At 42.5% G+C, this 17498-nt stretch overlaps 1 protein-coding gene across 1 annotated transcript in view; it reads left to right on the top strand.

Moving 5' to 3' along the window:
• The window catches only part of LOC128026446 (uncharacterized), a 33323-nt gene extending 16090 nt beyond the window's left edge, over positions 1-17233 (top strand). The window contains exons 3-8 of the mRNA XM_052613623.1: positions 573-737; positions 9457-9625; positions 10619-10749; positions 11652-11773; positions 15806-15909; positions 16439-17233. Of these exons, the coding sequence (XP_052469583.1) occupies positions 573-737; positions 9457-9625; positions 10619-10749; positions 11652-11773; positions 15806-15899 (681 nt within the window). The 3' untranslated portion in view covers positions 15900-15909; positions 16439-17233. The remainder of the gene's footprint in view (positions 1-572; positions 738-9456; positions 9626-10618; positions 10750-11651; positions 11774-15805; positions 15910-16438) is intronic.
• The last annotated feature ends 265 nt before the right edge of the window (positions 17234-17498 follow it).

Raw genomic sequence — 17498 nt, 5'->3', positions numbered from 1 at the left:
AATATATATTAAAGATGAAAAGTCAGCCTGGTCTCCTGGAATGTGTCAGATTTTTTAATGAAAGGCAGCAGAGTAGTTTCTCAAACTGTATTTAGACATCTAATGTGTTTCCAGAGCTGTAATAAATCCCATTAAGAATTCCACAGTGATACTAAAAATACTTGTAGTGTTAAATAATGGGTGGTGATCATGGTGTTTCCATCATGAGAACCTCTAGTCCACCTGAACAAATGCAATCATGCTCTTGGAATGATCTTTATCAGTTACTGTTGGAACCTTTGCTTTGTGCTTATTAGCCTGTCAAATGAGCCATTGGCTTTCAAACAATAGGATGCAGTCAAACTGTTCTTGTTGGCTTGTTCCACAAAAGTTGCTTAACCCCCTATGGTGTACACAAACATCTGCAGTAATCCCTTTATTTAGAGCCAACCTATTGTTCTGAGAGGGGGGGGGGGGGGGTGCTTTCCCTAAGGGCACAGTCCTAGTGTCCAGCGTAAATGTTTACAGCCCACATTTTTGGTTGTATTATGAAAACTTAAATTATTTTGTCTCTGTTTTGTGTTGACCACCAGGTGAACCAAGCCAATCAGTCCAACCCTCTGGGCTCAGGACTGGGCTACCTAGAGCACATCTGCCAACTCATAGAGAAGATTGGACAGCTGCAGGAACACAACCTTCGACTACAGAAACAGATCTGTGGCCTGCAGAAGGAAGGCCGTGTGATCAAGACTAAAGAGGTATCAATGTCCAATCCTATATATATCCCAGAATATAGCTCCAGTCTTATTCAAACACATTCTTGAACCAGCTAATCAAGGTCTTTGGGAGTACTAGAACATTTTCAGTCAAGTGTGCTTGGGCATGTTGTACCTAAACTCTACAGAACATTGGCCCTCCAGGAGCAGGTATGGACAGCTCTGGCTTCCCTGATTCATATACTTGGTCCAGGACAAAAATCTATAGATGAGGTTTTTGAAACATATCCTAATCTGAGGTTGATTAAAGGCACTGCTGTAGGTCAGGGTCTGAAAGATGACATCTTGGAGTTATGATTTGTTGTGGGTTAAACTCCATATTGATGCCTAGGGCAAGGGATTATTGGTTCATACTGTGTTAGTGTAAATCCAGCTGGTTCGAATGGAGTTAAAGGGGTTTTTGGTCAAGATGGATAAAAGCGTATTTAACAAATAGAGCTGCTGGGTCCAGACCTTTTCGACCCGTACACAGATCAGCTAATAATTTCAAAGCACGTGAAGTCCCCTCACATGGATTTCATTTGTTTTTATGTCCCATGTTGACATTATTCAGGACAAAAGTCTTTTTTTTTCTTCTTTTTTTTTGGATCATCTAGAGAAGCTCACTCAGGCATGAAATAATTTTGTTTAAAAAAAATCATTAAAATTTTAAACAGAAAGGATTATGTAATTTAGCATATATTTACTGCAAAATGCCAAAATGAGAAGGAATTCTGTTAGCAGGAATTCAAGCATCTGGCTTGAATGTTATCAGCCCAAATCACAGGCAAAATATCAACACGTTTTACAATGTTTTGTGAAGTCATGGGTGTTTTTCTAACATGTCGGTCTTTGTTTTTCCCGGTGGATTTGTACCTCTCCAAAATGAGTAACGTAACTCCAAAATGTTAAGACCAGGAAGGGAACTTGACTTTGTTGAAAGTGTATACAGGTTAGAGTAGTGGAATCTACTGAAAATGCATCCAAATGTATTTGTAACATTTAGTTAGTTAGTTAGTTAGTTAAAGTTAAGTATTATCATAAAAAAAAATCAGTATGGTTCTTTTAAAAACTGCTCACTGAAAGATTCTTTGGGAATCCAAAATGGTCCTGACCTCTGGACACTGTGCTATTGAATAAGAGCAGTTTTGTTCATGGTTTTTCAGAGAGTCATCTCTAAACTGGGTCTGTCAGTTCTGGCCGTGGGGCTGGAAAAGTCTTCCAGGGTCACAGTGAGTGAGCTCAGTGGGGGCCTGCACTTCAAAGTCATCAAAGAAAGCAAAAGAGAAAGAGAGGCAAATTGTCACGGAGACGAACCCCGTGATTCCCTCTACTGGCCAGCAGAGGGCCCCATCTCCGGAATATTGACACTCACGCACTCTCTCACAACTACACTTCCCATCTACCCCGTGCATTGGACTCTGATCACCACTCAGGTGCAGCTCATGAGTACTGCTATTTAAGCTGCACAACCACATCAGTCTAACGCGAAGTCTTGTTTTGCTCCGGCTAACATTTCCAAGCGTTATTTCCCGTGTTTGTTTTCCTGTTACCAGTACTGTTTTGTTTACCGTCTCTTGTACCTTTGCTGCCTGCCTCTTGACCTTGGATTGTTTATTGGACTCTGAATCTTGCCTGTTTCCCCTGAACTTCTGCTTGTGTTTGACGACGATTCTGGTTATCTCTACTGTTGTGTTTGCTGGTCCTGATCCCCGCCTGTACGACCTCGAGTCTTTCAATAAAGCCTGCTAAATGGATTCCCTGTCTGATGAGTTGTTACAGAAGACTTCGCCACAACCGAATCCAGCGGCTTACGATCATCTGTGTGCTACCATGGCAGCCCAGGCAAATCAGATCGCTGCTAATCAACATCAAGTGAATCGTCTCACTTCCATCACGGAGGAACTGGTAAAGGCTGTTCAAAACCTCCACAGCCCTGCCGTGACGTCAACCCCACCTGCAGCGGTCACCGCTTCCCACATGGCAGGAACGCCAACTCACGTTAATCCTCGACTGGCTTACCCGGAGAAATTTGACGGGGACTCTACCAAGTGTAAGGGCTTCTTACTACAGTGCTCGCTGTTTGTTGAACAACAACCCACCCTTTACACCACTGATGCCGGTAGGATCGCCTTCGTGTGTTCATTATTAACGGGAAGAGCTTTGGAATGGATAACGGCTGTATGGCGCGAGGATGGAACGGCGTTCACCACTTTCACTGACTTTCTGATACGTTTCCGTGAGGTGTTTGATCACCCCCGAGAGGGGAAAGGAGCGGGTGAGCGGTTGCTTGAATTATCGCAGGGAGGATTAACAGCAGCGGAATATGCCTTGAACTTTCGCACTTTGGCTGCTCAGACGTCATGGGTGAGTGACACGCTGAAGGTATTGTTTCGCAAGGGGCTTAATCACGAACTGCAAACCGAACTCGCTTGCCGTGATGAGGGGAGAACTCTGAGTGATCTTATTTCACTTACTATAACCATTGATAACCTGCAACGCTCTCGCCGTGTCAGTGCTCCACGCCTCTTCCCCGCTGCGGTAACGCGACCCGTAGAAACTACAGAGCCCATGCAGATAAACTCCTATCATCTGACTGAGGAGGAACGTCACCGCCGCAGGGTTAACCGACTCTGTCTCTACTGTGGCGCTCCGGGACATCTACAAATCACTTGTCCCAATCGCCGCTCTTCTTACACTCCGAAATCGGTGAGTTTACCTTTTAACTGTGTGTCAGTCCCTCTGATAATCAAGACCGGCAAGGTTCAAATAGCCACCACTGCTTTACTTGATTCAGGAGCAGCTGGGAATTTCATCTCTGAGGAATTTGCCAGAGGGAATAACATCTCTTTAATTTCATGCACTAATTCTCTGTCTGTAGCCACAATAGATGGGCGCCCTTTGGGGTCTGGGTTGATCACTCACCGCACCCAAGATCTCCAAATGTTAACCGGCCTGCTACACCAAGAAACCATTCAGTTCTACGTGCTCCCTGTATCTAACACCCCTGTTATTTTGGGATTGCCCTGGCTCAGACTGCATGACCCTCAGGTGTCGTGGAGAGAAGGACAAATTCTTAGATGGAGCACCCAGTGTCAGAAATCATGCCTCTCGACCATCTCTCCCATGACGGTACAAGTTGTCACATTAGACTCGGAGACCACCAGCATTCCCAATCTGCCCAAGGAGTATCACGATCTCGTCACCGCCTTCAGCAAGGTACAGGCAAACACATTACCACCACATCGCAGCTATGATTGTGCCATTGATCTCATTCCAGGCTCATCACCACCCCGGGGTCGAATATTCCCGTTATCATTACCCGAGTCAGAAGCTATGGCCAAGTACATCAAGGAGGAGCTGGAGAAGGGGTTCATACGTCCATCCACCTCTCCTGCTTCAGCTGGCTTCTTCTTTGTCCGCAAGAGGGATGGAGGTCTGCGCCCTTGCATCGATTATCGTGGACTCAACGAAATAACAGTAAAGTTTCGCTATCCTCTACCACTGGTGCCCTCTGCTTTAGAACAGTTACGTACTGCACAGTACTACACCAAATTGGATCTGCGCTGCGCATACAACCTCATCCGCATTAGGGAGGGGGACGAGTGGAAGACAGCTTTCTCAACCACCAATGGGCACTACGAATACCGGGTGATGCCGTTTGGACTGGTCAATAGTCCTTCGGTTTTCCAATCCTTTGTCAATGACATCTTCAGAGACATGCTAAATAGAACTGTTATCATATACATTGACGATATCTTAATCTATTCAGATACCCTGGAGGAACATGTCCAACACGTGAGAGCTGTACTGCAAAGACTCCTTGAACATCAGCTCTATGCTAAGGCGGAGAAGTGTGAATTTCATACCACCTCCACCACCTTCCTGGGGTACGTCATCAGCCCAGAGGGGGTCGCCATGGATGAGAGCAAAGTCAATGCCGTTCTCAAGTGGTCAGTACCAGGGACACTAAAGGAGCTTCAACGCTTTCTGGGGTTTGCTAATTTCTATCGCCGTTTCATCAGGAACTTCAGCTCTGTGGTTAGTCCCCTCACGTCTCTAGTCAAGAAAGGAGCCCATCGGCTACACTGGGCTGAAGCTGCTCTTCAAGCTTTCCAGGAACTAAAGAGAAGGTTTGTGACCGCCCCCATACTCCATCATCCTGACCCATATCTCCAGTTTCTCGTCGAGGTGGACGCCTCCAACACTGGTATCGGGGCTATTCTCTCCCAACGCCAGAGTTCTACCGGTAAACTCTACCCATGTGCCTTTTACTCCCGCAAGCTCAATGCTGCTGAACGTAACTACGACGTGGGAGACCGTGAACTTCTCGCTATGAAAGCAGCCTTCGAGGAGTGGAGACACTGGCTGGAGGGGGCCAACTTTCCTTTCACCGTACTAACCGATCTTAAGAACCTCGAGTATTTGCGCTCAGCCAAGCGCCTCAATCCACGGCAGGCCAGATGGTCACTGTTCTTCTCTCGATTCGACTTCTCAGTTACCTACCGTCCAGGCTCCAAGAACACCAAGGCAGATGCGCTATCCCGTATTCACGAAGATGAACAGATTCCATCCGAACCAGAGTCCATACTCCCCTTCAAAGTAGTCATTGCACCAGTACAATGGGACATCATGACGCTTATCCAACAACACAACTCTCAACACGCACCTCCAGCAGCTTGTCCTCCTGGAAAAGTTTACGTACCACCTACCTTACGTGATCAAGTTCTCAACCACACGCACTGCTTGCCCGCATCCGGTCATCCAGGTATCACGGCTACCATTCACCTGCTTCAGAACCGGTTCTGGTGGGAATCATTACCCAAGGACACTGTAACTTTCATCCAACAATGCCAGACCTGTAATGCACACAAGACTCCCCGCCAATTGCCAGCCGGATTGCTGCAACCTCTCCCCATCCCACAACGACCCTGGTCCCATCTGGCGATAGACTTCATCACTGATCTACCTGTCTCTCAGGGTAACACTGTTGTTCTGACTGTAATTGATCGATTCTCCAAAGCCTGTCGCCTAATTCCCCTACCTAAATTGCCTACTGCTCTACAGACTGCCGAACTACTCTGTAACTGGGTCTTCCGTCTCTACGGACTACCGGAGGATATCGTCTCCGATAGAGGTCCCCAATTTACCTCCCGTCTCTGGAAAGCCTTCTTCCAAGCCCTCAATATAAACGTTAGCTTGACCTCTGGTTACCACCCTCAATCCAACGGCCAGGTCGAAAGGCTCAATCAGGAAATCACCCGGTTCCTGAGATCATACTGTAGCTCCAACCAAGAAGATTGGGCACGGTTCCTCCTTTGGGCTGAGTACGCACAAAACTCCCTGGTCAAACCAGCTACTGGTATAACTCCCTTTAAGTGCATCCTAGGCTATCAACCACCCATGTTTCCCTGGTCCGGGGAACCCACCGATGTACCCGCCGTCACGGACTGGTTGCAACGCAGTGAGGAGACTTGGAATCAAGCTCACGTACACCTTCAACGAGCCATCCGCCATCAAAAAGAACATGCCGACCACCGTCGTCGTCCTGGGCCTATATACCAACCCGGACAATGGGTGTGGCTCTCTACCCGAGATCTCCGTCTCCGACTACCCTGCAAGAAACTAAGTCCAAGGTACGTGGGTCCCTTCAAGATAACACATCAGATCACTCCTGTTTCATTCCGTCTTGCATTACCTGACACCTATCGCATCTCTCCCACCTTTCATGTATCTCTGCTCAAGCCCGCTGTGGCCCCTGGAGTGGAGGGAGAGGGGAGGTCCCGTGAGCAGAGTCCCCAGCCCGTCCAGATCGAGACTGAGGAAACTTACCAGGTGCGAGAGCTTCTTAACTCCAGGCGTCGAGGACGCATCCTGCAGTATCTGGTCGACTGGGAGGGGTACGGTCCGGAAGAACAATCTTGGGTCAACGCTGACAACATACTAGACCCCAACCTCATCACGGAGTTCCATCGGTTACATCCGGAGAGACCGGCCCCTCGACCACGTGGCAGACCCCGACGTCGTCTACCATCTCGCGCCAGGAGTCGCTCGCAGGGAGGGGGCTCTGTCACGGAGACGAACCCCGTGATTCCCTCTACTGGCCAGCAGAGGGCCCCATCTCCGGAATATTGACACTCACGCACTCTCTCACAACTACACTTCCCATCTACCCCGTGCATTGGACTCTGATCACCACTCAGGTGCAGCTCATGAGTACTGCTATTTAAGCTGCACAACCACATCAGTCTAACGCGAAGTCTTGTTTTGCTCCGGCTAACATTTCCAAGCGTTATTTCCCGTGTTTGTTTTCCTGTTACCAGTACTGTTTTGTTTACCGTCTCTTGTACCTTTGCTGCCTGCCTCTTGACCTTGGATTGTTTATTGGACTCTGAATCTTGCCTGTTTCCCCTGAACTTCTGCTTGTGTTTGACGACGATTCTGGTTATCTCTACTGTTGTGTTTGCTGGTCCTGATCCCCGCCTGTACGACCTCGAGTCTTTCAATAAAGCCTGCTAAATGGATTCCCTGTCTGATGAGTTGTTACACAAATGAAAGGAGGACATTTTAAAAAGGTTTTTTACTGAACTCAAACATGTTTACAAGTTTGCCTTAGCTCAGCTTACTTGATTCCATTCATTTAAAATACTGGAAGTGAATGATTCTTCCAACATTCAGTTCTATAGTACTATGCAATCATGACAGTAAAGACAATAAATAGACAAGACAACTTTATATTGTGTTATTTCCACTGATCACACACAGTGAATATAGTGTACGGTGATTCACGAATTAATGATGGTTATGAACCCGATCTCTTTGGGAGCTTCATACAAAGATTTCATGGAAATCATATGTTTTCTGAGTTCGGGTTAATAAAATCTCTTCAGGTTGATAAAGTCTTAAACTGAATTTTCTCTTTGAATCAATCAATAGACTTGCTCACTCAGTTCATTAAGGAGACAAAAAACAAAGAACAAAAAAAAAAAAAGATCAGTGAATCCGGAATGTTAAATCCTTTACTCTTTATAATTCCAAAAACAGGAAAATTGTGCCACACAGGAATAATCTGCAGACCACCCTTGAACTCCCTGGGTCTTAGATTGTATGGGCTGTGTGTGTCTTTGGATAAAAAGCAACAGGCAGCAACATGCTGTTACACACATCAAAAGGCAGGGGAACTCCTGAAACGTGCCCCAGTCTCCACTATAATGGACCAAGCTGTCTCACTAGTCTCCTCCCTGGCTGTTTTACCTACTCGTCCCCAAAAACCTCACAGCATGCTTTCATCTGTACTCATAAAAAGCATCCAGAACTCAGACAATATGCAATTACCTCCATTGTAGTGTCCTCTGTCTCTCTTGTTAGTTCTACACCTGGATCTCCTCAGTTATCAGCCATGACGGATCTGAAGAACTGATATGCTCCATCACAGTACAGCAGGTTGAAGCAGCTGGTGTTTAGGTTTATGGGACATTTAAGGCAAATGCTTTTATCTTCAAACCTCATCAATCACCTCATCTGTCAGACAGCATTTACCATCCAAATACTAATGTGATGGAACTAAGAGGATAATCTTGGATAAACAGAGATTAGGGAAGCATCTTATCACTCTGGCTGACAAGAAACACTGCCATGTTATTTTCAGAGGCTGAGAAATGGATCTTGTGTTTGTTTGTTAGTTTTTTTCTTAAAAATCAAAGGCTCTTAAATTTGTTCATACACGGTATTCAAAATATAAGTCATATCCACTACACTCTACGTTTGGTCAGGAGGCAAATGTGTAACAACAACAAGAATAATTGGTGGAAATTAGAGATTTCAGCTGTTCAGGTGGTCCAAGTGATGATGTGTCATACACGAGGAAAATGCTTAAAATAGGGACCCAGATAAAGACATTTCCCACTGGAAGAGCAATTCAGGGTCATTTTGATTTTGTCTCATGACTGCTAATTTTCCTCATAGGAATGCATAATCACAAGTGAGATGTCATTTTTTTATTATTATTATTGTTTCTCCTAGACAACGATAGGAATAAATAAAGTGCAAATAAAGACTTGCTTCTCAATAAGAACATCATATTAATTTAAAACCAAATTTTCTGAACTGCTATGTGGATTAATATTTTAGCTCTGTGCGTGGACTTTGTGATGAAGCCATTTCAATCCATTTTGTTTTCTTATTTTAATGTTTAAATAAAGTATGACTGATGTGTCTATACAGTTATACTTTATATAACAGCTAGATTAATTATTTCATGTTAGATAAAGAAAGGATCAGATAACATGGAATTATAAATTGACCATATTTTCACTTAACATTTATGAAGTAGCAAGGCATCCCAATATATATAGTGTGATATTAACATTATTCAAATAGTTTTGTCACTGAATGCATGCATTTGATGGCTTTAGTCATTTTTCAATCACATAAATCTGAACCAGTTGTCTATTCTATGGGCCAACTATGTGCGATCATGCATGACCCATCGGTGTGAAATATCAACAAATTGAATTTAGATTTCATAAAGTGAACTATTTTAAGTATTCTTCTTTCCCAAATTACCAAACTTTTTTTTCTATACCAAACATAAAACTTTTATGTTTACCAATTCATGGGCCTATCTGTACATGCCTTCATAAAAGAGATCACTAATAAATTGAATAAATCAATTTGTCTCAGTTTCACGAGACAAACTCTCAATCCCAGCTCTCTTTTTTAGGATTTTTTTATGCAGCACTGTAGCTGTGGAGCAGCCAACCTGGCCTTCCAAGAGCTCAAGAGACACTTTTGCAGTGACCACTACAGCCTGATGGCATCAAACAGCACACTGTCTGACCTCAGCACAATCCCTGAGGTCACACGCATCCCCCTCAGTGCAGCCATGGGAGGTCAGTGTACAAACACACCTGCAGTCATACACTGAGGGCTTAGATTAATCTGTGTTTACACTGGCTAGAAATACTATTGAAAAAGCCTAATGTTTGTAAGACACGGAGCAGGCTTATCTGTGCTTAACTTCTGATAATGAATTACATAAGCACATAATTAAACTAGAAAATGAATTCAAGTAACATCAAGAAACATTCAAACTTTGAATGTTGGTTTGAAAAAGCCATGCCTGAAAGTTTTTCAAGTTTGAAAATTGTATAAGACTATACAGACAGACAGACAGACAGACAGACATACAGACCGACATTCAGACAGACAGACAGACAGAGAGAGACAGACATAAATTCAGACAGACAAACAGACAGATCCACAGACAGAAAGAGAGACAGACAGACATTCAGAGAGACAGAAAGAGACAAACAGACAGACAGACAGATCCACAGACAGAAAGAGAAACAGACAGACAGACAGACAGGCATTCAGACCCACAGACAGACAGAGAGAGAGACAGAGACAGACAGACAGACCCACAAACAGACAGACATACAGAGAGAAAGACAGAGAGACATACAGACAGACAGAAAGACAGACAGAGACAAACAGACGGACGGACGGACGGACGGACGGACGGACGGACGGACGGACAGACAGACAGACAGACAGACAGACAGACAGACAGACAGACAGACAGACAGACAGACAGACAGACAGATAGATAGATAGATAGATAGATAGATAGATAGATAGATATGCTGTCTTTGTTGCTTTTATTCCATCTCATGTTCCATCAGATGGGTGGGCTACCAAACATTAGTCTCTGGGAAAATGGAAAATTAATATGTCAGCGATAAGTGGAATTTCTGGAATTCCATATAGAAAGAAGAAAGATATTTCAGGGATAGAGTTTAGTTTAGTCATAGAGTCATAGATCAAGCATTCATAATATTTAATAACAGTTATTATAGTAGTTATTAACTTTGTATCTTGGACAGATGGTGACATGGGCTGCCAACAGGCTCTTCCTGTTTGGAGGAGGAGGGGTCTAAATCGAAGGAGCTACACAGAGGGAGAGGCAAAGTACCTGAGTGACAGCGCTGAGGTCCTCTCTGCTCCACACAGACGGGTGAGTCAGGCAATTATCAACTCAATTGGACAAACACTCATCCTTCAACTCTCAGGGGAAATCAAATTATAGCCAGTGTTTTGTCAAGCCTCTCTGTCTCATGCATCTGTTTACTCATTATATTATTCTAGATTGGGGTAGTTTAGTCAAATGAAAATAAAAATCAAGCTGCCTGGCATGGAAGTAGAGCCTGTTGAAACTGTTAGTTACATTGTTATTAATAACGATTAAGTTTATTCAGCTGACAAAACATTCCACTGGACAATGAATCTCCATAATAAAAAACTTTGTATAAATAATATAAAAAAAAGTAATACAAATGCATTGATCTGTGTCCTCTGGTTTTATGAATGGCTTTCAGGTGTATCTACCATCATACACATACAATGAATGGTAAAAACAGCAGCTGTGGTTGACAGAACTTAACTGTAGAAATATAAAATAATTAAAATTTTACAAATTGAACTTTAATTTACAGTGCATAAAAGATATATTTCATTTACTGACATAATGTTAATAGACCAAAGTACAAAGTTTGTTAAATGAAAAGGCAAGAAATGTAAAGTGTCATACTAGGAATTGTGTGAATGTCAATTTATGGCTTTAAAATACAAGATGACTTGTTATTTTCACTTCCAAACAGTATCCGTATCTTATTATCTAACAGTAACTTACTGTTAAATTACATAAAAATATAAGATTCCATTCAATTACTTCACTTTAAGGAAACTTACTTTAACATTTATACTTACTCATTTTGCTTTTATGCAAAGCAACATGCGAATGAGGTTAATAAAAATAAATGAAACCAATTATCCAAGTAATTTAACCATCTTTTATTATTACTGCCTTTTACCAATAAAGTTACAGTAGTTTTTACAGTGTAACTTTGTGTTTTGCAGTTGACTGAGAACTATACATGGGGGAAAGTGAAGGATCTGGTGAAGAAGACCAAACTGAGGAACCAGAGCCGGCTGGGACTGTCTTCTGGCTCCCTGAAGAGATCGTGTCCACAGCTTTACCGGTACTCCATCATAATCCTTTAGGAGTTTCAGCTCAAAACAATAGTCAGATTTGATCCTCCCCTGAAGGCTCACTGAAGTTTATTTTATAAATAAGTAGAATATTTATTTATTATTTTTAAGTCAAATTGACAGACCATTAGTTTCTAAATGTTTTGAAGCTTCAGCACACTCCCCTAGAAGAGAGAGTTTATTAGTAAATTCAGGAACAGAGAGGATGATGATGATAAACGAAACAATGTCCAGGAAAGCAATCACTTAGTGACAGAGGGGCACTGTAGTACAGCCCAGTCCAGACGTGAAGATCCCGTGAGGTGAGTGAAGACGACAAAGATCCGGAAGTTGACAGCAGTTGTAATCCGAGAGATACTGAAGACGTGAAGGCGGACGTGCATGACAAACGAACAGGCAGCAACAGTAATTGATCAGGTGGGAACAGACAGGAACATCCAAACAACGATCTGACAAAAAACAAGAAGAAAACAGAGAGACTAAATAGTCAGCGCTGATCCTCTGCAACTGGCATGCTGATCAATCATGATTGAGGTGCTGATCAGCGGCTCCACCCACACACATACACACACCAACGGACTGTAACCTTCCCAGTCCACCAGGTACTGGAATCCACGTCCCCTCCGTCTCGAGTCAAGAATACAATTAACCGAATACGTAGGTTCCCCGTTTATGAGTCGCGGCGGTGGGGGAACCGGGGCCAGCGGATTAAGGCAAGAACAAAAAACAGGTTTCAATTTGGAGACATAAAAGGTGGGGTGAATTTTCCTGTGCGCCGGAGGAAGTTTGAGGCGGACTGTCACTGCACTAATAAACTTGGTGACAGTAAACTGGCCAATGAATTTGGGAGCTAACTTATTAGACACGGAGCAGAGCTGAGTATTCTTCGTAGAAAGCCACACCCTTTGACCCCCGACATGTACGGGAGGCTTTGACCGGTGGCAATCAGCCTTGGCCTTAGTGCGCGGCCCCACCTGGAGCAGAGTCTCATGGGCTCTGTTCCATGTGCAGTGACACCTCTGGACGAAGGTGTGAGCATTGGGGACTTTGGGCAAGGGAATAAAAGGTGCTGCCTTCGAGAACTGGTCCACTATGGTTAAAACAACCGTCATGCCATTAGAGGGTGGGAGGGTGGTGACAAAATCCATCGCAATGTGGGACCAGGGTCTTGAAGGGACAGACATCAGAAGAAGTAACCCATCAGGAGGTCGGTTACATGTCTTACCAATGTCACAAACTGAGCAAGCCAAATCAAAACTGCACATGTCGCGAGCCATTAATGGCCACCATAATCGTTGCTTAACTAACCAACTAGTGTGACTTACTCCTGTATGACAAGCAATGTTGGAGCAATGACCCCATTGAATGACTTTGGACCATAACCGGGCATTCGGATGCATTAAAGATGTGAGATAAAGAATCAGGTTGGATGTTTTTGGACCTTGGGCGGTACGAGAGAGAAAAGTCAAAATGTCCAAAAAAAAAGTGCCCATCGAGCCTGCCTGGAGTTGAGTCTTTTAGCAGATCTAATATATTCCAGGTTCTTATAATTGGTCCAAATGATAAAAGGTACCCCCAACCCTTCTAACCAATGACACCACTCCTCCAACTCTAACTTGATGGCCAACAACTCTCTGTTACCAATGTCATAATTATGTTCGGCAGGTGACAAACGGTGGGACAAAAACACGCAAGGGTGCATCTTGTCATCTGAGGTAGAACATTGGGATAGAACTGCACCTACCCCCACCTCTGACCAGTCAACCTCCACCACGAACTGACATGAGGGATCTGGGGCGACTAAGATGGGAGCTGAAACGAACCAGCTTTTGAGGTTGAAGAATACTAGCTGAAGTTGCGAATGAAATACCAATAGAAGTTGGCAAACCCCAGAAACCTCTGTAGGGCCTTACAGGAATCTGGACTTGGCCAATCTACCACAGCCTTAATCTTGTCAGGATCCATACGCACTCCCTCAGAGGAGACGATGTTACCTAGGAAAGGAATAGACTGTGCATGAAAAGTGCATTTCTTCGCCTTGACAAAGAGCCCATTCTCTCGCAAAGTCTGAAGCACTCGTCTGACATGTTGTATGTGTTCCTGGAGCAACAAAGAAAAAATCAATATGCAATCCAAGTAGGCATATATGAACTGATCTACCATGTCTCTCAACACATCATTGACGAGTGCCTGGAAAACTGCTGGGGAGTTGGATAGCCCGAAGGGCATAACCAACTATTCAAAATGACCCCTGGGGGTGTTAAATGCGGTGTTCTATAGTACAGTCATAGGGAGGATGCGGAGGAAGAGAAGCAGCCTGAGACTCTGAGGGCATGTTAGATAGACAGCCCAGTGATCAGCGGCTCCACCCACACACACATATACACACCAACACAGACAAGAGAGAGATGGCGAATTCATGAACCATGACAGTTGTTCCCATGGGGGCACTTTACAGTAACTTCTGGGAAGCATTATCACTAACACAAGTACTACTAATGGCTTTGTTCTTTTGATGTTATGACTCACTTTGTGTCCATGTGATGCAAGATAAGACTCTCATCACAACCACACGCTGTATAATGCTAAACTGCTGGGCTTCCAAATCTGGCCTGTACGCTGTCTCCTCTTAAATACCTCAACACTGGGCTCATGTGGTAGTCAGTGACTAGCACCACATTGTATGAATGAGCAGAAAGCAGAACACCGATTATGTATTGGATTATTAAACCCAGTATAATTAGGATATTGTCTATACTATTAGGAGCATTTATTAATATTTAGAAATATTTTATTATTATTATTATTATTTATTTTTTTAATTTAGTAATTTGTTATTAATCCACCCCCCACCCTGTTAATCTCAGCATTTACTAATACATTTTAAAGATCAAAAGTTAACATTAACATGAACATTATTATTAACTAATATTAACTAAAAAGGTTAATTACTGCTGCATAGCTATTGTTTTGCTCAGTGTTAGTTAATGGATTAAGTAATATTATCAAATTGATTTAAATTAAATTAAAATATTGCCGATTTATTAGTGTAATTTTTTCAGACATTTTACTACTATTTACTACTATTACTACTATCATTCCATTTCCAATTTGTGTTTAATTTTTTAAAACTTAATTTTAAGTAACAGAAATAAAAAAATGTATAGGAACAACTCAGATTTGTTCAGTATCATGGGTTTTGTGGACGTAATACATGATGCTAGAACATCTATACTGCACTTTTCACAATGTTAATAAATCAGTTTGTACTATGACACTGTTAAGTTGTTTATTCTGACTGGTTGAAAAGGCTGGAGACTAGTTTCAGGTTTGCTGAGCGTATTGCAACATCACCTCCACATTTTTTCTGAACTGATAACTTATATTTCATCTGTGACATAGGGAAGAGCATTTTATGGACAGACCCTTGAAAAATGTCCTCTCTCTCTCAATGAAAACAACAACTTGAACCTCAGTCTGTTGTACCATTGAGCTGTGATCCCACACACAGGTTGGCACAGACTCAGATGAATAATTCAGGGCTGCAGAGTCAGGTCGGAGGTATGCTGGTGGGAGTAAGTGAATTCCCCATGTATTTCACTCATTAGAAGAGATATAGGAGCCATGCTGAACATGCTCCCCTCCCGATAGCGGATATTTTCTGAGGAATATATCCATATGGACAAGTGATTCATACAATATGCTGAACTTTAAGAGACAGTATTTGCTCTTAGTCTCTGTTCTTAAATACCATTATAATCAACTTGTCATCACGAGTGCAGTGCAATTTGAAAAATCAGGTCAGACTGTCTTCCATTACTTCAGCCAAACTTAATGGGGCATTAACATTCTCATTAGTGCTATCTGGAAAAGGTTATGTAATACATGTTTAAAATGTTTTAAAGTTGTGCCCCAATATTTAGCGTGATATGGAAAGCATGCTTGAAATCCACACCTAAATTACACTATAAACTTGTTCACTGCTACTAAGATTGCTAAAATGGTGTCTGTCTTCCTAACAGCCCAGATGTGATGTCAGCAGAACGTCCCAGGACAAACAGAAGCTCCATGATCGCTCTGGGCCATCAGAAACTGGACTATCTGTGGCCACAGTAGTATTAATCAGGTAGGCCGAAAAATACATCTTCTGCCACTTCCTAGTGCAAGAACTATGGAAATGAAGGTCAAAAACTGACACTAAGACACACACACACACACACACACACACACACACACATATATATATATATATATATATATATATGCACTGCGTTTAGCAATCAAGCAAGCGCAAGGTTGGGGGTTTGATTCCCCGGGAACACATGATATGTAAAAATGTATAGCCTGAATGCACTGTAAGTCGCTTTGGATAAAAGCGTCTGCTAAATGCATTAATTTAATTTAATTTAATATGGCTCCCATGGAAATATGTTTCATGGAAGATGAAGAGGCCTAGACCCGGAACTAATTTGAAACTGAAAAAACAAAGCATTCAGTGCTTGGTCCAGGGTTTATGTTCCAGGCCAGTTGTTATTTTAAGACTGTTTAGGAAAAAATATGTCTCTATCTCTCAACAGTGTTGTTTCAGTACAACTGATATCATGCACACAGTGAATGAACATTATGTTAACTCTCAGCTTTTGTTTTCTCCTCAGACAATGAGTAGACGGCCTGCGATGGTGCAGCTTATCTGAAAAGCAAAGGACAAAGTGGTGGTTTTTGCAATTTGCAGATGGTTTTTCCAGACTGAGGAACAAGATGGGAGAAAAATACACAATGAACGGGATTTGAATAATGACAGAGAAAAAGTTGGTATTGTGTGTGTATAATACTAAGAGAGAGGTTTATATGTTGATGAAAGTGTTGAGTTGACCGGTTGATGGAGCTTGTGTGGCAAGACATTTCTATAAATGTCTTTAATTCAAATAAAGCACTCATTAGATTTATCAGCTAATGAGGTACTGTAAAAGACTACATATACACGGAAAAATGATTTACAGAATGTGATCCGACAAAGGGAATTACAGCAAGCCCTTATGTATACACTGATATAAATTTCTGCCAGGACTATTTACCAGACACCGTCCTAATTGTAAAGTACTTGAAATACATCCAAATGATAACAGCTGTTGACCATGTTGGCTATAACTTAATATAGATCATTTTGTACAACTATTATAAGAACTGCCATGTGTAAGTGTGTATATACAGACAGAACAAATATGCATGTATCCATGAAGCATGGATCATATGTGCAGATGAGAGTGGATAAGAGGCGCTCCCACGTCTGAATTCCTCTATCTACAGACGTATATATCGCTGTGATGATGGGGCTTATGATAACATGTAAATGACTTATGGTAGTTCTGTACGCAGCTCGCCTGTCTGATGTTATATATTGTGTGTGACCTTTCACTTCCCTAAAAAATAAACAATGCCCAGAATCTGAACCTGAATTATCATCCTTAAATATGAATTAAAAAGAGCTTCCTATGTGCCTAAAGATATAAACACTGTTAATTAAACAGAATGAAATGCAGCATAAAATGGTCATAACACTTTATTAAACTTTTAAGTGGACCTCAGGGAGAAAGCGCAAATAATAATACAAAATATGTTATGAATTGACCCTTTTGAATTAATAAGGTGTTTCATTCAGGCTTTTACTAATAGATAATACAGTGAAAACAGTCAGATCTCCTTGACAACATTAAG

This window comes from Carassius gibelio, chromosome A13 (assembly GCF_023724105.1).
Source record: "Carassius gibelio isolate Cgi1373 ecotype wild population from Czech Republic chromosome A13, carGib1.2-hapl.c, whole genome shotgun sequence".
NCBI lineage: Eukaryota > Metazoa > Chordata > Actinopteri > Cypriniformes > Cyprinidae > Carassius > Carassius gibelio.
Note: the sequence above shows the minus strand (reverse complement) of the source record. Positions and strands in the feature narration are given on the sequence as shown.